The following is a 25,564-nucleotide window of genomic DNA, read 5'->3' on the forward strand; positions in this document are numbered from 1 at the left end:
GAACAAACAGTACAATCACGTGTAGACTAAGAGATATTTTTAATTACTACAACTTTATTTATTTATTTTGCAAATACATTATAGGACCCAACAGTAAATACTGAAACTTACACAAATACACAAATCTGCACTCAAACCCGAATTAAAAAATAAGAAGTTTATTTATTTAAATGTTTTACAAACTGTTCACAAACCATGTTCACTTTTGTGTACGAGGTCCTGAACTGAAGAGCAGCTCCATGTAAGTAGAAGCGCACATGGAATTCAGAGCTAACCGTATTATTCATGGAATACTGAGGAAAACGTTTGTATTCATTAGCAAACAAAAACGAGTGCGGCTCAGGACATTTCACAGCACGAGGAGGGCCTTGCCAGACTACAGATTTCTTCTTCGGGTTCTAGTGCTTAAATAGTACTGGATTCAAATGAGTTTAGGGATTCATTTGTTCTGTAAAAATCTTCTTGTGTCTTGTCTTGACTTTTTCTTTCTTTAAAAAGGAGGGTTCAATTGTTTTCCCCCCTTTTTTTCCCCCAATTTAGAATGTTCCTCAATACAGCAACTCCCCACAACAGAACATAATCAAGGTACCCAGCTATACCAGGAGACCATGCCCTACACCAGGGCGGTGCCAAATCCAATTGGGTAGACACGTCCTAATGAAGTGGCCAGGCAGTGTATATAGCGAGTGCAAAACAGGTTTTATAAAACGATTTACCAGCTACAATCACTTTAAGAAGAGTGTATGAGCTAGTGGCTGAAGACCTTAATATCAGCATGCAAGAGATACAATATTATGGCAAAGTTTAAAGCATGCTGCTAATCAGGTGACCTGCAGTTCCTGTGGAAATCGTTGATGTAATCAAATAAAAAAAGCAAGAGGACAATGCGCCTGGTGAGCTTACAACTCAAATTAGGATTCCCCAGTGAAGCATTTGATTTACAGAAATCCAGCCCTGCAGGCCAGCTACAGTTCAGATTGACAGTACTTTGATTTAATTTGAAACTCATTTAGTACCTCAGTGCCTGGCTATCTGCTCTGCTTGTCAGAGACTCTGGGTTAGGTGGAACTGCACTCTATGTGAATCATATATTACATTTTTGAAAGATATTTTTACATTACTAAATATTAGAACAGGCAGGTCTTATACAATATGTAACAGTGCTCAAAGTAAGCTTTTTATTTTTGGGAGTCTGCAGGCTCCTATTTTTCCTATTATGGTTGCCTATTTAAAGCATGAGTGCGTAAGATATGCTACAGTCTTAGTTTGTAAAAATAAGTTAGAAAAATCCAGCCTGCATAGACATACAGTAACGATTCTGAAACGGTAACAGAAGCAAGCTTTTAGCGACTTTAATTGTTTGCAGAGTTCAATCCAACATGAACTGTAACTTTGTAATTCTAGTACTTCTGGTAGTGTTGTCTGATAATATAGCATGATGAGCCACATACGTTTGAAATATGTTTTCAACAGTCTAAAGTAGTGTGAGTGTGTGTCAGTAGCAATAAATAATACCATATCACAAAATTAAATAGAATTTATTACTAAATAAAATGAAAACAGAAAGTGTGAAATGTACCATTTGCACGAGCATGTTGAACAGATTGGATTCCAACAAGATGGTTTCTTGGCTTTCCCTCCTGGATAAGTCGCACGTAGACCACCTCATTTTTCTGAACCAGAGACATCGGTGGATCCATCCACCATTAATGAAAAACAATTACTCTAAGAGTTGTGTTTTGAGTAAATTTTGCATTTGTACAGCAATGGTGCCCATCATTTCAGCACACATTTTGTCGTTTGCAAAGGTAGCGCTGACATTCACCCCATTCATTCTTTGTAACTCCAGCACTGGGTGATATTTTGTGAAAGGGAGCTCTTCTTTTGCAATAAAACAGGCGGAGATCAGTTCTATGCGCACATCCTCTTTCTGTGCTTTGCTGCGGTTTGACTCCGTTTGATGAAAACACATGGAGGTTCTACGCTCTGTAGGATGCGTTTGCTTTCCTGAAATATACTGCTGAGCCTTTGCATGTCTTGCACTACTGTTATTTTTAATGAGTGACTCTTTCTTAAAAGAGGAACAGCCTGCTATAAAATCAGTATTAAAATCTGTGGCCCTGCTTGCGTACAATAACTGCAGTGCACTTCCCTGATTTGATGAACTACCCGGCTGAACTGTTGGCACCATAATGGCTGAGCTTTTCATTTCACCGGCTCAGAAAACGAAGACTTGGATGTTGAGAGCGCTTCCCTTTCAGAAGTTGGCTCACTCTCCTCTTTATTTGTGCTGCTGCTGCGGCTTTCAACTTCTGATGGTATGTTAGTTGGTTTTGTAATACATTTGAGTATTTTCCGCTGTCCGTTTGCTGCAATTTTTACCACCTGACTTGACCACTCTGGTCTGCATGTTCATCATTATTATTATTTAGTAGTAGTAGTAGTAGTAGTAGTAGTGTTGGTTTTTTTGTTCAAGTTAATTTATGCTTTATTGAAGGCATCAAAGTACAGTACACCCCTTTGATGCCTTCAATAAAGCATAGTTCTACTGCAGGACTAGTACAAAATGTCTTCTTGAAAGAAAAAACAGCTATGACCTATAGCCAGCTATGGAGCGTGGGTCTGGAGTCATAGGATACCGTAATGTTATTTTTATGCAGGCGCAAAGTGAAATGTGCTGTAATACTATATTTTTTTGTTAAGAAAAACATCTAAATATTGTTGTAAAATGTTGTGAAAAGTATGTATGTAAAAATAAATTCAAACAGAAAGGTGGTTGCCTGAAGGCACCTAAATTAATATTTACAGTCGCCTACAGTAAAAAAAGGTTGCCAAGGCGACCAAATTGGTTGCTACTTCGAGCACTGTGTAATAAATGAAGAACCTGATGGACTTTAAAACTTAAAATAATTCGAGATAACAAAATAACTGCATTAATCTCACCCATTCTGCACATCCATTAACTACACAGGTCACAGATGTGCAGTTGTTAAAGAAACACATATAGCTTGGACGTCTGATTTTCAGAATGCTTTTTTAAAAATCGGGTAGAATTATTTAATTAAAAATCTGGTAAAAATCCGGTGGATTTTTTAATATATAAATCAAGAAAGAATAAATATTCAGGTAGAAATCGGGTTTTATTTAGAAAGAAATAAACAAAAGCTTAAGCACAGTGTTGACAACAAAGTTGTCGTCACCAGTTTAAATCCCCAGCGTATGTATAGTTCCACACAGTGGGGTATGCAAACTTTTGACGACATCTGTCTCTCCCCCCCTCTCTCTCTCTCTCTCAGACACACACACACACATACTGTATATGGGTGCATTTCTCCATTCCAATCAAGTTTTATTTTGTAGTGGAGTTGCAGGTATAATTGCACACAGAACATACAGGAAAACTAAACAACTTTACTCCATGCTGTTTTACAAAGAGAAACGATCGACTGTCACATCTAAATGCTCTTGGCTTAAACACACACTCATAAAACAAATAACTGGGAAGAAAAGTGTGCAAACAAAGCAAAAACTTAAACCGCCACATTTTTCTAAAAGGTAAATCATCTTACCGTCATCGGCGCCAGTTCTGCTCTGTTGCATGTGAATCACATACAACTGCACATGCATTTATTCATATATAGTATGTGCCTATTCGGGGAGTTTTCGGGTTTAACCCGAATGCAGAAAAAAGCATTTTGGGTGAGATCGGGTTAAATCAGGTAAAAACCCGAAAATCAGACACCCTAGTTATAGTAGACATGTGTTTTCATTTTAAAGCAGACATGTGGTACCACACTAGATTCAAGAAATTTCAGTTTGCTTGTCTTTCCTTCAAAGGAGTCTGTTCCTTGGTTATTCCACCCCAGTGTCTTCTGGGTCTATTGGCTGAAAGCATGTCTTACCAACAGAGAAAGCAGCCGATTGGTTATTGACAGGAAAGAAGCCAGTGAAGGGGTGGGGGCAGTTTCAATCTCCAGGTGAAATGACCCAGGAAGTGTAATGGCTTGCAAACAGAGGTTTATTTAACCTAGTGTAGAACCAGATATCATGTTTTAAAACGGAAATACATATTTGCTATACCAGATACCAGTAAAACGCATGCTGCACGCACATGTTATTCACACTCCCTATGTGGAGTCGGGTCAACGTCATGGCAATTTGGTAAGAGAATAAATCTACTACAGTTATGTTGTGCTTTGTAACAGTACAGAGAAAAAAAAAGTAATGAAAGTAAACGATGTGCGGTCAATTGTGGATGAACTACACAATGCGTTCATCCGAGTGACCGACAGTACCAGGGGTGCTGCTGCCTTTGAAATTTGCTCAAGCAAAAACACAGGACAGCAACACGTTGCATATAACTCCTGGTTAGTTAGTGAGAATACATTGATTTACATTGAATACATCCTGATTTTACAGTGATTACTTATTTCCTATGCAGAGCAGCACAGCTCTCCATTATCGCATCTCTCCATTATCATTAGCTGTCTAATATATTGAGTAAACTGCACTCTAGCTTACACATTACTCAGTTTTGTTTTTTCTCATCTTTCAAAACTGCACACTTGAGACCTATAGTATGGATGTGCTGGCAGAGAAAATGCATGTATTTGTAAACTACAGATACTTTAAGATGAGTTAAGGGGAGTCATACCAACTATGAATCACTTGTACACACAATTCAAGAGCCGCTGGTATACTACAGGTTGCTGTGCAGACCTTCTGGTCAAGTATCAACACAAGTAGTGAATAAAGAGCAAGACCTTTTCATGATACCTGCAACTGCTCCCAAACATGCATTCCTAACACTCTCCAGTTTCCAAAGGTGAAAGGTCAGTGTACCTCCCCCCCACTGAGCTAACACAAGTACAGAAAGGCCAGCGTACCCCCACTGAGCTAACACAAGTACAGGCTGAACACTCACTTGATTCCCGGGACTTCACAGGACTTCGGCCTCGACGACACATTCTGCAAAAAGAATAACAATGTCTCTGAAGTTGGCCAATTATCATTCCAACTTAAAAAATTGGAACAACACGGGGCTCCCGAGTGGCGCATCCAGTAAAAGCACTCGCCAGAGTGCCGGATGCGCTCTATAGCCTGGACGTCGCCGGATCGAGTCCAGGCTATTCCACAGCTGACCGTGGACGGGAGCTCCCAGAGGGCGGCGCTCAATTGGCCGAGCGTCGTCCGGTGGGGAGGGAGGGTTAGGTCGGCCAGGGTGTCCTCGGCTCACCGCGCACCAGCGACCCCTGTAGTCTGGCCGGGCGCCTGCGGGCTTGCCTGTAAGCTGCACAGAGCTGCGTTGTCCTCCGACGCTGTAGCTCTGAGGCGGCTGCACGGTGAGTCTACAGAGTGTAAAGAAGCGGGCGGCTGACGGCACACGCTTCGGAGGACAGCGTGTGTTCATCTTCGCCCCTCCCGAGTCAGCGCAGGGGTGGTAGCGGTGACCTGAGCCTAAAAATAATTGGGCATTTCAAATTGGGGAGAAAATAATAAAAAAAACGAATTGGCAACGACTAAATTTAAAAAAATAAATAAATAATTGGAACAACACTCACTGGTGTTCCAGACTGCACAGGCCTGCCTACCTTTTTGTTGTCCCACATTTGCTTTGGGTGTGTTTTGTCCGTCTCCGATTCATTTTCTTCTGTGCCGGGTACTGTTAATAAAAGCACTGTGGGGGGACAGACGAACAAAATTGAGCAGCTTTCAAGAAACATTTTAAGATTTTGGTGGTGACTAGTCAACCTATTTGTCCTATTCAACTACTGGAGTCCAATTCTACCCCTACTTAGCATGGGTTTAAAATATCAGTTGTTATCTAACTAATGTATCATTTTCTTTTTCAGTCGTCACATCCTGGTGATAAAAGCAACCTTGTGGCTTCAATAGAGCTCGCAGAATCATGTCTACCCTCCTAGTCAACCATTAACCTGTGCCCCTGCAACACTGCCCCCAGCGCAAGTAAGAAATGGCACATTTGTTCTATGTGGTATTTCAGACAAGAAATTCTTACATCCACAAGGGAAGAGTGTTGCAGGGGTACAGGTTGAGGGTTACACTCTGGTGTGCCAGATGTACTTGGAGGTGATTCTGAGAGCTCTATTCGGGAACTAGAATGGGAGAGCTCTATTGAGGGGCACTTTAAACTTCTGAGTATGTGATGTGATGACTCAAACAGAAAATGATATACAAAGTGAATCTAAACAAGAAAGAGATTACACTATTTAAGACTACTTAACTGAAATAAACATAGTGTACTCTGATTATTTGACAATGAGCACCGATGTGCTTTATCCTGTTCTATCTCTCAATAACATTGGCTCTGATTTATCGATTAGCATTGACAGATATTATTGCAGTGCAGGAGGATTTCATCTCCAGCAGTAGCTTACCTCTTTTGTGCTGCATGTCCTGTGATCCTCCTGTGAAGGTGTCCTGTGGGTTGGGGTTCATGGTACTCTGATGCAGGGCAGAGTCTGAATTGGTCCTACCGGAACAAGGGGGTTGCACAGTTTAAGAAGGAATCACGTTTTCTTTTGTTCTAATTTCCTTCGCTACTAATTACCAGGAGCTCTACTAAGCATTCGACCCACAGCCTTTTAAGCCACAAAGGACTAATGTATGACATATTATAACTCAAAAGAGCCCTTGTTTAATGACCTCCCACAATTATATTTTATTAGAAGAATGAATTTGGTTTTGGAAAAGGTCTAATGTTGTAATGCCTCTACTTCACTAGGAGACTATTATGTACTTCTCTTTAGCAAATGTGCAAGTCATTGTATCGAACAAAACAGTTCCATAAAACCTCTTTGACATGCATATCTATTCATGTTATAGGTCTCAAATGTGTAGTTTTGAAAAAAACATGTTCTAGCAAACATGTATTTTCATTTCAAAACATGATATCTGGTACCATACTAGGGTAAAGCAAACCTGACATGCCATGCTTGACTGTCTTTCACTTCCTGGGTCATTTCACCTGGAGAGTGAAATTGTCCCCACCTTTTCAGTGGCTTCTTTCCTGTCAATAACCAATCAGCTGCTTCCTCTATTGACTGACATGTTTTCAGCCAGTAATATGACCCAGAAGACACTGCTGAGGTGAAATGACATAGGGAGTACAAGTACAAACAGATAACCCAAGAATAAGGCACAGGAACTGAGCTTCCTTTAATGTGAAGTAGGACCAGATTTCATGTTTTAAAATTAAAATCCATGTGTGCTATAACATGTTATTTTTAAAATGGAGACGTTTGTAGAAGTGATAAATGATTGGATTTATGGAATTATTTTATTAGCTACAATTACTTTACCAATATTTTTAAAAGTGAAAATGTCGGTATTGCTTACCTTCTCCAGCTGGTGTCCGGTGGGGGGGACAGGTAAACAGAGCTGTAGGGACAGCTATCAATGTGGGGCTAGCAGTCAAGGAACAGCAATCAAGAAAGCACTTCAAAAAGCAGAGGGGAAAATCAACAGGTACAATTTAAACCAGGTCCAGTAGAAGAATCTTTAAAAACCTCCAAATTCAGTTGCTTATCTAGGCTGAACTTTCCTTTCCATACATTGTACTTGCATGAATGTTTGAAGAGTGCTGTGTTTATTTCACTCATGAGGACAGCCATAACTACAGTACTCCAGGAACAGTCATGGTGTATCCTCTACTGAGACACAATCAGTACTGCGTTGGACACACATGTTCTGTGTGTAGAAAAATAATGTTTCTTTCTCTAGGAGGATAGAGCTGGAAACTGAACTGCAGGCTTGAGTATTCAGAACACAATGCTGGACATTCTAGAAATGATGCGCTAAGGACCCAGTTACAAGCTTGACTATAAATGATGCATAACCGCCTCTGGGGAGTGTGCTCTATTCTTGGTGTTGCATCACAATTGCTCAGAAATAGCACTACAAAACATTGCCAGCTTTTTCTACTTAAGTAGATTCTCACTTCACTGGCTAGCAAATCCCACAGACAGATTCTACAACAGGTCAGTGCATAGATTCCTGGCTTCCTGTGTAGGAACAGGCTGAAAAACAGATGCCAATTGCAGCTAATTAGAGAAAACTAAAATACAAAAAGTAACTATCTCAGTTTAGCTTTTAGCCATATAACTAACAATGCTGTAATAAATACATAAATTGTATTTATAAAAAGCAAAATGGGAAAAATAGTGTGTGAGAGAGAGAACTAGCAACTAGGGAGAAGGTCACAATTAATGGGTGTTCAAATATGAATTAAGAAGATTTTCGTGATTAAATCCCTGTAGCCAATAGGGGTTACGATAATGTCATGATACGTATTGTGATATGCAAGTAACGATACAATATGTATCACAATACATGTGATAGTCTAGATGGGCTACTTGTATGATGCAAAATGTGATCACTTATTAAAGGACTATTTTGTTAAAACTAAAAAATAAATGGGTAAGGAAAAGCATGCATTCATACCAGCTATAAAACACACATTCAAGAACCACATGGTGAACTTCAATGTTGTGCTTTTGGTCTTGTACCACAATATATACCAATATTAGGATGTGATATATTGTGGAATGAAAGCATCATGACCCATCGGTACATGATGAATCACTACACCCCTAATAAACGCCACTATCATCCAAGCGTATCTGAATCCAGTAAACACCCAGGAAGGAGGCAGCCTTGCATTAGCGTCCCACTGAAAGGATATCTGGCGCCCGTGCTTGTCCACTGACAGCGGGCGTCTGTGTGGAGAGCTGAGCCGGTTCCGGTCTCGGTACACCCTGTCCACCAGTCCATGATGTCGGGTTGATCGGCTTGTGTCCAGTCCTGCTGTCTGGAAAGCAGTCTGCAACATCAACAGACATTAATACAGTGGACTCGCTAATCCAAACCATTTCTGACCCGGTTACAGATAAGTGATTGCCCTAAACTAACAATGCCTTGTGTAGTTTTATTTCATATAGTTAACCTCAATTAACTACAACTACAAACTGATACTGCTAAAGTCTACCGGAAGCCATAATAGTAGTACAGTATTTTATGTTATTTCTAAATGTTATAGTTTTATGGGTCAGAATATATAACCATACAATAATATGTTTTGAGATGGTTATGAGTCGTAATGCATGAGTGGTGGAGCCACGAGTCCATTACTAACTCAAAACCAAAGAGACCCATTACTGTGTGGCAATATATTCTGACCCATATTATTATTTGATATAGTCTCTGTTTCTTAAACCGGATTGCTTTGCCTCCTTTCTTAGGCTGTTTTTGTTTGTGTGAAGTGCATGACAGAGACACATCTCACCTGGAAGGGCAGGTCGATGGTGCTGCTGCCGATCTGGTTCACATTGGGCAGGGATCCTCCATAGTACTGCCCACGGCTCTGTCCCAGCTGTAAATACTGAGTCTTCTGTAACTGCAGCTGAACACAAATATCATGAAGTCAAAACGCGTTGAAAAAGAAACGGATCATCTGATGCACAACTGGTCCTCGACAAACAATTTTTTGTATTTATTTTGCACTAATTCAAACCCATCGTTAAGTTTTGGTTGCAATTTTTAAAAGCAAAATTAGATGCCATAAACAACTCAATAATTAAATTGATGAAATAATTATTGATCACAAAAGTCTTTATTTTTCAAACCTCAATTAAACATTGATCAATTCATCACCCTACAGTATTTGGAGGCTAATGTAGTTGCTACCCAGTAACACGTGATCTCCTTAAACGATGCATGCCTCAAGCTATGCCTTTTTAATAATAAAGTTTTCTTGCTTTTTAATAGAACATTTTCTGAATGTATATATTGTATTTAAGGGATAACGGCAAGGTAATAATGGAACACCGGAGTCTATAAACCCAGAGACCCGAGACATCAGTAATGCCATTATCACTTTATATAATTACATTGATAATCCACTGAAAAGAGTTTTGTGAAATTAGCACCTGGGGCAGGCGGACCACCAGTACATTCTGAACGGACAGCCAGGTTATATACTTTATGTTGCATTCACACTGGAAATAAAGCATGACAGTTCTTATGAGTGTGGTAGCAGAGGGTATAACAGGTGTTGTGATGGGAAGTACAGTAGCAGATAAACAGCGAGTGCTATGAATAAACTAAATATACAACAGTAGCGGCAGCTATAGTTACATGACACTGCTGTAGCGTGCTTGGGCTGCTTCAGCTTGGTTTGCAAGCGCCGCCTCTATGGCTACAGCAATTAAACAACGGTCATTAGGACGTGTTTTGCAAATAGTTTGAGTTCAGAAAAATCACTCTTCACCGAGACAAAGACAGCAACTATACGAGTGCTACAAAGCCCATTTATAAAAGTAGCTCTTCCAAGCTTATTAAAATATAACCTATGATATGCTCTTATTAATAACTTGTAGGAGTTCACGTGTATTTGTTATTCTGTTGCATACGCATCACTCAGGAATGCACACAATACTGTACTGTACTACACACACTGTACGAAACACTTTACAAGCAATGGAAGCACAACTGACAGATTTCACCTCCTTGATATGGCATCATTCCATATCACACCAAATTGTGTTACGTGCAAAGATTCAAAATGACATATTTTGCGGTCCAAGCCAGTCTTACAACACATGCAATTAAAATGTTTCCAGTCCGAAGTATCTGCAGATCACATTATGTGTGTGTGTGTGTTCGTTCTGCAATATTAGCATTATAAATATTATTGATGTGAGCGTTCTGTTCTGATGTAAATCTTTGCATGTACCTCAGTATAGCTCTCCTGTAACTCAGGACTCTTGAGGACCTGCCATTTACTGTGAGTATTAGCCTGTTTTAAATGCACTGAATGTAAAATTGCTAAATTATCTATAAAGATGCGTTTATTTTATTTGTAATTCACTTGAAAGAGAAAGCACAGTAATTTGTATTTTATTATTATTATTATTATTATTTGTTTATTTAGCAGACGCCTTTATCCAAGGCGACTTACAGAGACTAGGGCGTGTGAACTATGCATCAGCTGCAGAGTCACTTACAACTACGTCTCACCCGAAAGACGGAGCACAAGGAGGTGAAGTGACTTGCTCAGGGTCACACAATGAGTCAGTGGCTGAGGTGGGATTTGAACCGGGGACCTCTTGGTTACAAGTCTGTTTCTTTAACCACTGGACCACACAGACTCGCTTTGTTACACAGAAACATACAAGAATAGTTCTACAGTTCTGTGAGGGAATGTTATCAGTAACACAACAGCAAGGAGGGAAAAGAGAAAGCAATTATGCAAAAAATCTATTCCCAAAAAAACACAAAAAACTGTGAAACCAACAGCATGTGTAATAACTATATTTGTGCAGCTGTGTGTTTGTGGGTTTGGGGAGAGGAGTGTAAATGTTACTCTGGATCTTGACCTTGCTGTGACCAAGAATTGTGGACCTTCGCAAAAAATAATTGGACTACACCGGAGATAGCATATATATTTTTAATTATTATTATTTACACCTGAAACAAATGAATGGAAGAATACAAAACCAGCAATAAATCAGTCCAAATGCGGATCAGTGCTAATGCTAGTGCTAACATGAGGTAAGAAATGGAGCTTGGGTTGCACTCTATGTACTCAAACAGACCCTGTTCCACTTGTTTTTCCACAGCTGTCATTGCCTGAATCCTGGAATTCTGCTCAGGCCTGTATAACAGGGTGTGTCTGAACAACTTGACCTCCTTTTTTAATAATTAAGCAGTGTGTGTTTGTGTGTGTGTGTGTAATATATATATATATATATATACACACACACATATATTTATTATTATTATTATTATTATTATTATTATTAGTTTATTTAGCAGACACCTTTATCCAAGGCGACTTAGAGACTAGGGTGTGCGAACTATGCATCAGCTGCAGAGTCACTTACAATTACGTCTCACCCGAAAGACGGAGCACAAGGAGGTTAAGTGACTTGTTCAGGGTCACACAATGAGTCAGTGGCTGAAGTGGGATTTAAACCGGGGACCTCCTGGTTACAAGCCCTTTTCTTTATGAACATGGATTTCCCCCATAAGTGGTTTATTGATTTTTTTTTTTTTTAAAACTGTAACATTAATTATTGAAGCTACAGTAATTACACTCAACTTAACCAACTTCACCACTTGGTACAACAGCAAACAACTGTAATGAAAATATCAACAGGTTACATAACAATACAAACATTAATGAATTACATTATATATATATTTTCCTTGGCCTGCGACCATTGAGATCTTCACCATGCAATACTTGACCTATGGTTGAAATGGAAACCCCAGTCCCACTTGCAGCCAATTCACTTTGAATATCTTTGGCAGTCAATGTCTGATTGTTATTAACCTTCCTCACAATTCTTCTACTTGTTCTTGGTGAAAGAACCTTCTTTCTTCCAGACCGAGGGAGCGTTGTGACAGTACCATGAGTCTTGTACTTCTTGATAGTAGAAACAATAGTTCAAATTGGGATACTCAAATGCTTGGAAATCTTCTTGTATCCAGCTTTATGACAACAAATATTTTTTTGCCGAAGGTCTTCAGATAGCTCTTTACTTTTTTCCCATATTGACTTATTGGTAATGACAGCAATCATCCTATGCCTAACCCTTTTATACTTTCTAAGAATGTTCACCTACAATCCAGCATTTTCTAAACTTTAGGTTCTGCATTATCATATTGACATTTCTAGCACCTTGTAGACAATACAATCATAGCATCAAAGGGTATGAATACTTTTGAATTGGCATTTTTTGAGTTTTGCTAAAAAAAACTGCTGAAATAAATAACTGTAGACATCTAGTTCTTGTAACTTTTTTTTCTTCATCCACAGATGCAAAACTTTTACTGCAAAAGATTTTTCCTAAAATTCTTTGTTTGAGAAATTTCTAAAACTTACACATTTCCATTGGGGTATGTAAACTTTTGACTACAACTGTATATATAAAATCAGCTTATATATTAAAAAAAAAAAAAAACCCACTTCCTAATCATTTAGCAAATGTATTTACAGTTATTATAATACAGATCCATCCACAATACAGATTCTGAAGTACAAAGAAAAACAATCATTCATAGTTTCTCCTACTTTCATTCTGTCTGCATTTGACATGCATACGTACATAAAAAAAACATTGTCGTCACTACTGCACTAACAATGAAAAAAACAAATACTGTTACCGGTCTTTATAGTTTAGCCAAATGTAATCCAAATTGTCTATAAGAGGCTAGGAGTGTATGATAAGTGAAAATAAGTTACCACGTTCACCACGTGACAGACAGACAGACAGACATTTTTATGAAGTGAGAGCGATCGCTCTTTTTCTGTTAAGTAGTGTCTGTTTATAGTACACACATGGTATTCAAATGTAGTTTTTAATCTCAGCCATCATTGTCTTTAATTCACAAAACAGCTAAGGTGTTGGAGCCATGTTATTGCTACCTCAAAAGCCTTTGCTGCACAATGGTAAACCAACCACTTGAGTTCTCAATCAACGATGCATTCGGGAGGGCTCCCGGGTGGCGCATCCAGTAAAGGTGCTCCACGTGGAGTGCAGGATGCGCTCTATAGCCTGGACGTCGCCGGATCGAGTCCAGGCTATTCCACTGCCGACCGTGGACGGGAGCTTCCAGGGGGCAGCGCATAATTGGCCGAGTGCCGGTCGGCCAGGGTGTTCTCGGCTTACCGCGCACCAGCGAGTGAAAAATATTCATAAAATGCCAGGTAACTATATACATAAAATGCCAGGAAATAGAACTGTATTAATCAAATGCCAGGGAAGACAAATACATGGAAGTGAACACGTTTTTATTTTTCAGTTACTGGCTAAAATACTAACACTCTGTTAGCTCCTCCTCCTCTCTTCAGTTACAATCTCATTTTCATGGAGTTGGCCAGATGTAGATTTTCCAAATCCAAATGCAAATAAATTTGATTGTTGCTTCAGTTTCTTTGACATTTTATTCAGGGTAAGTAAGAGATATTTTGAGAAAATGTTTTTTATTTATTTTTTATTTCCTGTGCAGTCTGATCAGCCGAGCGAGTCGGGGAAACGCAATGGCCTGTAGCATTGCAGCCCTCCTGCAACACGGAGAGTTTTTATAAAAGCTGTGCAGTTATTTTAACCCACCCTGTCTGTGCCGTAAGGCAGCCTAAACACCACAACACTCCTTTCGTCCCTTGCTGTTGTTGGGGTAAGGGGAATCTACTTGCTTTGGAAGTTTTTAAGTTTTTAAGTGGCAATAGCTGTCTCTTCCAAACTGCAGACAACGCAGAATGAATTCAGAATGATAATTTACGCTGTTCTACCCTAACTTCAGGCTGGTGCATGTTACTATGGAAATAGGGAAAGGGGTCTGATCCCACGAAAGGATTGCACTGTGAGATTGACAGTACTGTATAGATTCTGACAGTGAAGCAGATAGCCTTTATTACAGAACTGAAGTTCTGTTGTAAATCCTGTAAATGCTTAGTTGCCGACATGGGGACTTTATGGTAAAATCTACTGGCCATATTAAAATTGAAGGTCGCATTTGGTGACCGGGCGACCTGATTTGAGCCAGCCTGTATGTGTGTAAATACACACACATATATATATATATATATATATATATATATATATATATATATATATACAGTGCACTCCGTTTATAAGAATGACATCCGTCCAGGATTATTTGATTCTTATAAGCTCGTTGATTCTTAAAAGCAGACAGTTATGATTACAATTAGCAAAAGCGTGCCTCTGCGCATCAGGAGTTTAAATACAGTATACAGATGCTGCTCAATCACTGAGGACAATACATCACAACAAGTCCTCGTGGGTAAGCAGCTTGTTATATGATCACAATTATGTTTACTCAAGGCTGCAGAGTCCTATTTTACTACAGTATACTTAAGAAGCGATCGTCTCATGAGAGTGCCTAGTTTAACTGCTGTGTGGTGTTACATGTAATGGCCTTTACTAGTTTGTCCCTCTTAGCATACCTTAACTCATTTCCTGCACCACCATTTTAGTTTCATGGAACCACATTATGTAGCAAAGCACTCAAACTAAAGGACGGGACGTTTATTTTTTAAACATTTTCTGACGGTTCACTGGATAGAAAGAGGGTTACTTCTATCTACTGTCAAAGTGAGTTTCAGTATCACAGAAGCGCTTCTAGTCTGCTGTACCACCTGCATGCTAAACATGCTTTCACTTCTTAAAATACACTTTTCTGCTACAGTACAGTCAACAACAAAGCAACAACAAATGAAGTACTCTTTTAGAAATTCAGGATCGCTGCAAACCCTTGAATCAAGCTCAGTGCTACAATGCTATAACCAGTGCTGTTGGATAGCTGCCGACCCGTTAACATTGTAGCTTGGTTTCATTTCAATAACCACATTTTTTTAATTTTTTTTTTTTATAAGATATTATTTATAATTATGGAGGATATAACCATTACTCAGTGAATGTTTTGTTTTATTTAGGCAATTTCATATTAAGAGAACTTACAATTATTATTATTTAAAACGGCAGTGAAAAACATCAGTTTATGAGTAAAGGAAACTGAAACTAATAATTGTAAATGCAATAATAAACTGACTCCATTGTGATTTAGAAGTTGGTTCAAACAATTTAACAACAATGCTGGATTGTAAATATAAAACTATAAAGAGAATCCAGAAATAGGAAAACAATGTACAGTTTGTTTTCTCTTCAGAGGAGCCAGCCGGGACCGTGAAGTGTATAAACAATGTCCAAATGAGATTTCTCACTTCAATATTCTTTATTTCCTTGGCACAGGTTTGTTGCTTTTAGTTACAGCACTGGAATACAGAGCTCAATGAAACTTGCTCAATTCAGCAGCCACGTCTTCCAGTTAAAGGTACAATTGCATTAGCTGCGCAGTACAAAACAGAGTTCCAACGAATCATTTCTGCTGTATTAATTCTACACTGATAACATTAATACAATAATCTGAACAGTGCAAATACTGTAACCTGGCCAAACAATAGAAAATGCATTCCAACATTAAAATAGCATCAGTAAAGCAAACTTAAATGAGATGGATGCAGTAATTGTTTCAATTAAATATGCGATTCAAACCAAGATTAACTGAGATGAATTTTTTTAAATCTCAAGATTAAATCGAGATTCATTTTTTTAATCACTTGACAGCCCTAATATATATTAACAATCTGCTCTGAAGTCACCATCCTCCAGAGCTTTTCTTTTGAAAGACAACTTGCTTATGACAGCTTGTTTACAGCACTGCTTTTTCCATCCACATGAAGAAGGACTTGTCGGAAACCTCCTGTTATCATATATTTTTTTAAAATCAATTATTCACATTTTTGTGTACCTACATTACATTTTTCTTTTTGATTTTGCAACTTTTCAAATATATATATATTTTTTACATATACATATTTTGTGTACTTTTAAGTGCAATGTAAAAAATATAATGTCAAATTAAAAAATGAAATGTAAATTGATTATTGTGCTAACAGTGAGCAGCTTTAATTCTGCTGCTGCATGGTTTCGCTCATTTGAAATCTGGTTCATAGCTGGTCAAGTTTAGCTTCATGCAAACATTCACTTTCTCCTGTCAATCTTGAGTGCAGGTTGTTTTTCATATGATTCAAGTGGGAAACGCCAAACACTGTTAAGAGAGCATTGTGCTGTATGTAAGTGGAAGTTCATGAGGTCGTTCGTGCTCCAGTTTCTTCATATCAGTGAGTTTGTGCAGTTATGCACATTGCCGAGCTAGGGTTTACAGATTTGCATTTGGTGTGCAAAACTTTTCAACCCAATGTCTGACTCTTTGAAGTCAACAACTTGGCTCTGAATCTCTAATTGAGATGCCTGGAATCACCGTCAGCTCCAGTTGTTCCACACAAGCTTCATGGGGGCGAATCATAAACTTGAACAAGACGCAATGCTGGTGAGTCCACAAGGCGAGACTTGAAGGACATAAACGGATCAGATGTGAATGCCACAGGCTGTTGCAGATCCAGACTGTTGCCAGGATCGTCTTCCATGCATGCATCTCAAATCGTTCAAAACAAAGCGAGTCAGTCTGCCAGTCTCGATGTCACTAATTAACAGATTCAATTTGGATTAAAATGCAAAAACCACCTGCTGTAGAGATAGGATAGTGTTCACTTGCCCTTGCAGTTTGACATTAAGTTGACTGAAATTATCTGTAATGTCCACAAGATATTAATACTTGAGTAGCCATTCACAGTCTAGAAGTTCAGACTTTGTGATACCTTTCATTTTTAGGAATGTTTTTACTTCTTTCAAGCAGGCAGCAAAGCGAGCTAAAACTATGCCAGGGACAGCCAGCATACATCGTTGTGCATCGAAAGTCGTGGATACTCACAATCCACTTCATCCAACAGGGCCTGGAACTGACGATGACTGAACACTCAAGCAAAAACCCAACTGACAACACGCACAACCAATGCCATCACATCACACAGCTCCACTCCACATGACTAGGCACAAAGTGCTTCCTGCTGCACAGAAAAACAACTTAAAATGGGCCGTTTGTGTTGTTCTGACAACAGAGCAACAAATCCTTTGTGTTTACGCATCATGCCAGGTGCACTGTGTGTACACACTGAAACAAGTTTCCCTAACTGTATCTGCTTCTCACTAACAAAATCCAGCACAGCATTTGGTATATCTTCGCCTCTTGTTTGATTTTTCATTCGCTGAATTGCAAGCATTTCTTCTCCTACTACATTGCTGCATATATACCGCCCAAGAATACACAGCTGTGCAACATCACAAACACCTGCTGACTCAACCATTGCAAAACTTGTTGTTTAATTGCTGCTTGTCAACCTGATTTGCCATTTTCACAGTTTGATCATGAACTGTTTATGCAGATAAAAGCATATCTTGTATTTGCTGCAAGATTTGGTCTTTGTTGGGTAATTCTTCAAATAAATCCTTGGCTATATTGAGCATTTCTTTACATATTTGCATCAGTGAAAGGCTTATCATTGTGAACGACCTCTAAAGATAAGTTAAACGTCTACCTTTAAACCACGCCAACAGTTTACTTTGCCCTGCTTTCATTTTTCTCTGCAGCTCCTCGCAGGCCTTTTTCCGCGTCGCACTTTCTGGGTATTTCACTTCAAATGCAAAATGTTTTGTCATGAGATGTAGGTGTAAGTTAGATTTTTTGTTTGAAGCCAGTCGTTCGTTGCATCTGAGGCAATGTGGAAATCCAGAGCTCTCCACAAAGGTGAAGATCTGTTTTCTTTCTTTTTGCCATTTTTAACAAAGCTCAAACTACACTGTGTCTCGAAACTCAAAGAAACATTGTACAAGTGTGGTTACACATTGTGACTTGTGTTAGCATGCATATTGCTTGTTGATAGGTCTATCGACCAATCAAAACATGGTAAAACTACTACTGCAACTCCCTCCTGGCTGGCCTCCCTGCGTCCGCCAGCCATCCGATCCAGCTCATCCAGAACTCCGCTGCTCGCCTGGTGTTTTCTCTGCCTCGCTTCTCCCACGCAACTTCACTGCTTCACTCACTCCACTGGCTCCCGATCACCTCTCGCATACAGTTCAAGACTTGTACTCGCCTACAGATGCCTTGACCAGACTGCATCCAGCTACCTCCAGACCATCATCTCTCCCTACACGCCTGCACTAGAAGATTGTCTGTACCTCCTCTACGCTCCTTCTCCACCCTCAGTGTTGGAATGACCTTCCTACAGATGTCAGGACTGCCCTGTCCCTGACCACCTTCCAGCGCCTCCTCAAGACTCACCTCTTCAGACAGCACCTGTAGAACTCCTCTTTTCCCTCTGGACACTTTATCACTCTTCCTTAATGCGCTTTACTTGCACTTATCTGCTCCCTATTTTACTGCATTTAATCCTGTACTTTACAGAGTACTGTACTGTAATCTGCCACTAGTGTTATTCAATCTGTAGTATTTTGCATTTAATCGTATCTTGATGTAACTATCACTGACACTGTTATCTGCTCCGATATTGAATCATATTTTGTCATATACTTGTACTTACTAGAACTGAAGTCATTGTATTTTATCTTGCTTTTAATTGTATTATTACTTGTACTGTGATTCTTGAAATGTATTTGTGTTTACGACTGTAAGTCGTCCTGGATAAGGACGTCTGCTAAGGAATAAATAATAATAATAATAATAATAATAATAATAATAATAATAATAATAATAATAATAATCATAATACACTCACCTCAAACATGTGAAGAGCATCCTACATTATTTCAATGATTTAAAACTTACTTAGAAATCGGCCCTCATTTTGATTACATTATTTAGTTTTAAATTAGAAAAACTGTAATAAAAGCATGGTTAAAATTAATGCAACATAATATGCAAAATGCATAGCCATTGGAAATGCATGGGAAAACTGCAAAAATATCATGAAAATTGGGGGTAAACTTTTATAAGGGAACCTATCTTTAACAGATTAAAAACATAAACATGTCAAAGCATTTTATTTGTATTAATACTTGTGCTGTGATTCTTGAAATGTATTTTTTGTTTATGACTTTAAGTCGCCCTGGGTAAGGACATCTGCTAAGAAATAAATAATAAAAATAACAACAACAGCCTCCAGGAACAGAAACACCAACAGGAGCAGAGGGTAGGTGTACCTAAATGAACAGTGGGGTAGAATGTCATGAGTCGAGCAGTGGTACATTTGTGTCGATGCTACTAGTTTGGTCTTTATAATGATATACAGTATCCACCACTTACACCATACAGGGTTATTTCAGTCAGCTGTTTATATTGGACAAATAGCGTTTGCCATTCCCATTGATTTCAATAACAAAGGCATTGTTTATACCGTGTTAATCGATCAAGCAACTGTTTGCACCTTGTTACTGAGCGATTACCCCAGTACTATATCTTGGCTATTTAATCCCTGTACAGTGTCGGGTTTATAGTTTGAAAAAACAGCACCAACTGCAACAGCAAGCATGGCTGGAGAGAGAAAAGTGATGCGCATCAGCACGAAAATTCAGTGTAAATAAAATGTCTCTGCGAGATGCTGTGCGCTTGCTAAAGCATGCTTGGAATTCTGTCAGTCAGCAAACAATGCAAAAAGCTGGGGTTTCTGTAGCTGAAGAGGAGACTGGGGAAGGGGATGTACTCTGTAAATAATGTGTGCTTGTAAACTGTGTTATTCTTGTTCAGATCTGTTAGTTTGTGTTTTGGTGCTAGTGTGACTTAGTGCTGAAAGTGAGATTTTTGCACATTGTATCAAAAAAATGTGATTTAAAATGGACAACGAATTACATTTTTTTTTTTTTTTTTTTTTAAACTAAAATTTTGAATGAGCGAGAGAATGATTTAATTTTGGACAACAGATTTCTTCTACTTTTAAAAGGAGCCTAAAGCAAGTTTAACATACAGGGTTGTTACTAAAATATTTATTCCAAACAGATCACAGTACTTTGGAATGTAATCTATATAAACGAGACGCGAGTTTATGAAAACCATCTTTTTATTCAGTGACAGCTGCAGCATCCCGCATTGCATCTTGTTAACGCTGTACCACCTAACCTTCACTATCTGTGAAACACAGTGCGGAAATCCCTGTTACTTTTAAATGGAAAATGTGCAATATGCATGTTGTAGCTTTTGTTGTTGGGTTTTTTTTTTTGGAGTAAATAAAATATAAAGTTCTGGATCATTGCTTTTTGTATCAGCCCCTGATGGACAGAAAAAGTAAGCCAAAATGTTATTTAGAGAAGAAATGCAAGCAGCTGGTGAGCTGTACTTACCAGCTTAAAATGAATGCAGCTCCAGCGTCTCATCCTGGAGAAGGTATCTCCAGGATAAAGTATTTTGTAGACGGGGGTTAGAGTTTGAATTTAAAAAATAGATGATATGTTTGTTTGATAGTTTCTTTTGTACTGTCCCCCAACCTTTTTATGTTTGCAAACATTCAGAGTGCTTCTCATTGGAATTATTGTGTGAGAGTCTGAGTTAAGGTCCTTTGACTGTGAGTTCAGAAGCTTCTCTTCAGTTCCAGATCTTCAGGTTTGATCAAATAGTGTGTTAGTAAGTGCCAGCATCACTGAGCACTGCTGGGTACTGCCAGCAAAATGGAAGCCAAAGTGGCAGATCACTAGATGGCACTGGCTCTTACTTCTATGAACAGACTTTTGTTGCGACAGGCAACCAGAACTTGGTGAAAGCACTTCAACACAGAGGTATCAAAATAAATAAATAAATAAATATAAATAAAACAGTATTGATTTTTTATTATTATTAATGTCTTACAAGTTACAAATGGTGAGGATGTATTTATTTATTTATATCAAATGAGTTCTCATTCAAATGCAAGTTGTGCTTTGCTGTTTAACTATTGTCCAAACCATTTTTAGTTATTGAATCTTCAGATAAAAATCGTAATGTTTGTTCTTGATTTTGAGAATTAAAATGTTGTTGATGCATCACTTGTTGTCGATAAATACATATGTCATAATCGATTAAGAAATGAGGTTGTTGATTGCATCACTAATATATAGTACTTGAGTAATGGCAACTAGAACCACTCAATGATTGCAAAAGAAAGCAAGAACTAAGAAGATGACATTTGAAAAGTACAACTCTGTTTTAAAAACCATTACTAAAACCTGTGATATTTAAAATGAACTTAATATACAGTCAACTATACTGTACATTTACAAAACATAATTAACATAAGAAAGCTGTAAACCTGCAGTATGTGCGACTGTACTTCATCATTAATCAGAAAATGTCACTGAACAGCATCTTACTTCCACGTACAGCTCCAGATCTTATGCTTTTATTGCACAAAGTGATATTAAGAGGAGTGTGAATCTGTTGTATGCTGATTAAATGTGAGAGATATTACCCAGTGTGATAAGAACCTATGTGACATTATCAACAGCTTGTCACCGCTGACCCCCCTGATATTCTGTCCGGGACATTTCAATGTGGTGACAATAAACAATGGGTGTGACTGTAAAATGAATGTTGCTTGTGGTTTAACCTAAAACCAGTGGAGGGTTACGAAAAGGCTAACAGAAACCCTGGAACGGATCCAACTGCTATGCAATGGTAGTATTGTCTGAATCCCAGTCACATTACTAAGACCTGCACCAATCATAATCTAAAACAACCAATACTACTATTACAGTGTGTAAAACTTCTTTTTCCAATTAAATAAAATGTGTTCCAGCAATTTTTAAATATTCCACAAATTCAGGATTTCATGGCTTTGGTTAGCAGTCAATTAAAAGTAATTTTAAATGTCACAAACACTTTCTATTAAATACTAAAAAGTAGTAAAGCTTAAAATATACAGTACATAGAGCTGGGACAAAAAATATTCGAACAAACAGAGGAAAGACATGTCTGTTCCTATAACAGCATTTATAAATGCTTATATCAAAAAGATTGTGTAAACCAATGCATTAACAATGTCTGAATTATAACACACATTCTACTGTACAGGAGCGGGCCTCCCCTTTAAACACGACATTGTACTGTACAGGAGCGTGCCTCCCCTTTAAACATATTGTACTGTACAGGAGCATGCCTCCCCTTTAAACACACATTGTACTGTACAGGAGCGTGCCTCCCCTTTAAACACATTCTACTGTACAGGACCGTGCCTCCCCTTTAAACAACACATTGTACTGTACAGGAGCGTGCCTCCCCTTTAAACAACACATTGTACTGTACAGGACCGTGCCTCCCCTTTAAACAACACATTGTACTGTACAGGAGCGTGCCTCCCCTTTAAACAACACATTGTACTGTACAGGACCGTGCCTCCCCTTTAAACACACATTGTACTGAACAGGAGCGTGCCTCCCCTTTAAACACACATTGTAATGAACAGGAGCGTGCCTCCCCTTTAAACACACACTGTACAGTACAGGAGCGTGCCTCCCCTTTAAACACACACTGTACAGTACAGGAGCGTGCCTCCCCTTTAAACAACACATTGTACTGTGTCTCTCCTTTCTTTAATAGGTGATGGAGGTGATGGGGTACAGGGTTCATTTTACTCCTGGAGATTTGTTTTAATGTAATATGGTACACATTATGATTTTGTTTCCAATCCAAGTTAAAATAAAAGAACGTTCTTTCAAAACACTCCAACATGATAAAGCCATGTTCGTTGCAGCAGTAACTACAGTATATACATTTACCACATGCATAGCATCCTATATAAAGTGGAACCTGAAGTAACCTGCCAAAGGGGCTCCCACATGTATAGCTGTCTAAAGCAGGTGGCTTCATATTCAGACAGCTCACATTAACTTGCACTGGAAAAGCCTATTCTGGAGTTCACATTCAGATAAGACCAGGTTATTACAATAAAGCCACACAATTAAGGGCACTGTGTTGTGCTCCCATTGACAGCAACATAAACCGCCTCTAATATTAAGGCCACCCCTTTATTCAATTTGAAGGCGGACACCAGCAGTGCCAAACCTCTTTAATACGACCAACATGCTTTAAAACTACCTCTTGATGAAACACACCCTTTCCATGGATTGAGATTTAAAAAAACTGAACTCAAAGCAGTGAACTGGAATAGTTTGCACAGAAGAAAACTACAAGTAACATCTTAGCACAATTCTTAGACAATCTGTTGCCCCTTCAGTAGTAAGACCACATTTTGCACTCATAATTCACGCGTAGGTTTGCACAGCAGTGATTTCTCTACCAATAATAATAATAATAATAATAATAATAATAATAATAATAATAATAATAATAATCAGAATTACACACACAGCACCAAAGCAAACATCATTACGATTTTGAGATACCACAAGCGATAGTGGAGATTTGTGTTAACAACACTAGTGAAACTGTGGTCAACCAATGTGTTTTCTGACAGGTAACAGACATCGACTTGGTCCAATTCCCTCATTTGCTTCCAAGTTCAAGAAACTGTACTCGTTTTAACATACAAAAGTGTTACACTCACACGAATGAACCTGCAGTGCAATGCTGTTTATACGATTCAACGATCACGTTATCCAAACAGCAACTTGCTCCGTTCAGCCTTGCAACACTAGCGAATCCCTTAACCGCCCATTCATAAAAAATACAGTGTTCATCAAGGCAATGCAGCAAAACTACAATACAAAAAGCGTGTGTACTCCAAACGTATGCGGCGTAAATTGGGTTAGTCTAGCAACATTTTAACAAATCAGTTCATTTAAATTGATAAAAAAAATAAAATAAAATAAATAACGTATTCTGAAAAGTCTATATACTCTGGCTGCGGGGTATATGATGTTCACGGTTTTGTTTTGTTTTTTCTTCAAAACGACACCAGTCAGACCTGAGCACCCTTTAACTGTGCCCGTGTCTTTCTCTGGAAGGTAGATGAATCTTGTGTTTGTTCCAGTTTTCCTGCGGAATGAGTGGAGCTGTCAGTTGGTGTCACACAGTTGCCAGCCTGCCATTACAATCCCATGCATGCGTCTATTGAACTTATAACACCGAGTCAGGTGCACGCGATGCAAACGGCACCTGTACTTTACCTAATGCGTCCGCGTCCATGTGTCGGCTCTGCCTCGACCCCTGCGATCGATACTGACACCGAGTGACCGGCTGCTTGTTATTGTTTACCTTCTTGTCCAAGGTAACGGTGCCGATGTGCGTGCCGAGCAGAAATAATTGGAAATATTGACATGGCCGCTTACCCGTGCCGCTCTGGTGATGCTCAGGTCTTTCATCACCTCATCGAAAGCCGCCGTTTCCTCGGCCTGTTTCTGGTTATGTAAAGCGATTTTCTCGCTGAATTTCCGTGGATTGTTTGAGGTCGCCATCTTCCGCTCTTCTCCTCCTCTTTCCCTCTGCGGGGACGTAGCAGCGCGTCGGCGACGTCACCACGCTGTCATGAGGACGCTCGGTACTGTTTGAATACACTACAGTAATTTCATGAATGCGGCTGTCATGATTTGATAATAACTTTTTTGACTAAATATTACGAGACGTGGAGTTGTTTTTTGAAGTCTGTTTCCCCTGAACCGTGATTTACTCATGTCTCCAGCTCTGCCACAGGTGAATTATACACGTTAGCGTTATTCTCTATATAATGAGCACAAAAGAAACCATTCACAAAACCACGAAATTGATTACAATAGTAAAACATTTTTATAAATGAGAAATAAATGTGCGGTTGTGAAGTTCATGTTTTACCGGTAATATTTTTTATTTTGCACGAGCCAGGCTGCAATAGTCACCAGTAGGATTTTTACTGGCACCAAAAGCAGCTGATTTCCTTATCCAATGTTGTATAATGTAACTACTGATTTTATTAATTTAATGTCAATAAATTATAAATACATCAATACATATAAAGGCTACTGGTTCTATTATCCGAATGAAACAAATTGACAAACGCTTGTTTATGGTGCTTTACGATAATTCACACTTTAATACTAATTTTGATAAATCGATGTCTTTACCCTCTTTCTCCCGTAGTATATATTTCTGTGCACTCAAATACCAGTACACAGACCCCAGCTCAGTTTTTATACAT

At 38.8% G+C, this 25,564-nt stretch overlaps 1 protein-coding gene across 3 annotated transcripts in view; it reads right to left on the bottom strand.

Moving 5' to 3' along the window:
* LOC131721075 (CREB-regulated transcription coactivator 1-like) overlaps nucleotides 1-25,329 on the bottom strand; it is a 59,567-nt gene extending 34,238 nt beyond the window's left edge. Inside the window, exons 1-7 of one of the 3 annotated variants that reach the window (XM_059014233.1) lie at nucleotides 24,723-25,329; nucleotides 9,305-9,421; nucleotides 8,703-8,842; nucleotides 7,360-7,419; nucleotides 6,399-6,493; nucleotides 5,592-5,677; nucleotides 4,925-4,968 (exon numbers count right to left, since the gene is read on the bottom strand). In XM_059014233.1, the coding sequence (XP_058870216.1) occupies nucleotides 4,925-4,968; nucleotides 5,592-5,677; nucleotides 6,399-6,493; nucleotides 7,360-7,419; nucleotides 8,703-8,842; nucleotides 9,305-9,421; nucleotides 24,723-24,848 (668 nt within the window). In that variant the 5' untranslated portion in view covers nucleotides 24,849-25,329. The remainder of the gene's footprint in view (nucleotides 1-4,924; nucleotides 4,969-5,591; nucleotides 5,678-6,398; nucleotides 6,494-7,359; nucleotides 7,420-8,702; nucleotides 8,843-9,304; nucleotides 9,422-24,722) is intronic. The other 2 variants (XM_059014234.1, XM_059014235.1) reach the window with 2 other exon arrangements.
* Nucleotides 25,330-25,564: the final 235 nt, after the last annotated feature.

The sequence above is a fragment of the Acipenser ruthenus genome, chromosome 47 (genome assembly GCF_902713425.1).
Source record: "Acipenser ruthenus chromosome 47, fAciRut3.2 maternal haplotype, whole genome shotgun sequence".
NCBI classification, from domain to species: domain Eukaryota; kingdom Metazoa; phylum Chordata; class Actinopteri; order Acipenseriformes; family Acipenseridae; genus Acipenser; species Acipenser ruthenus.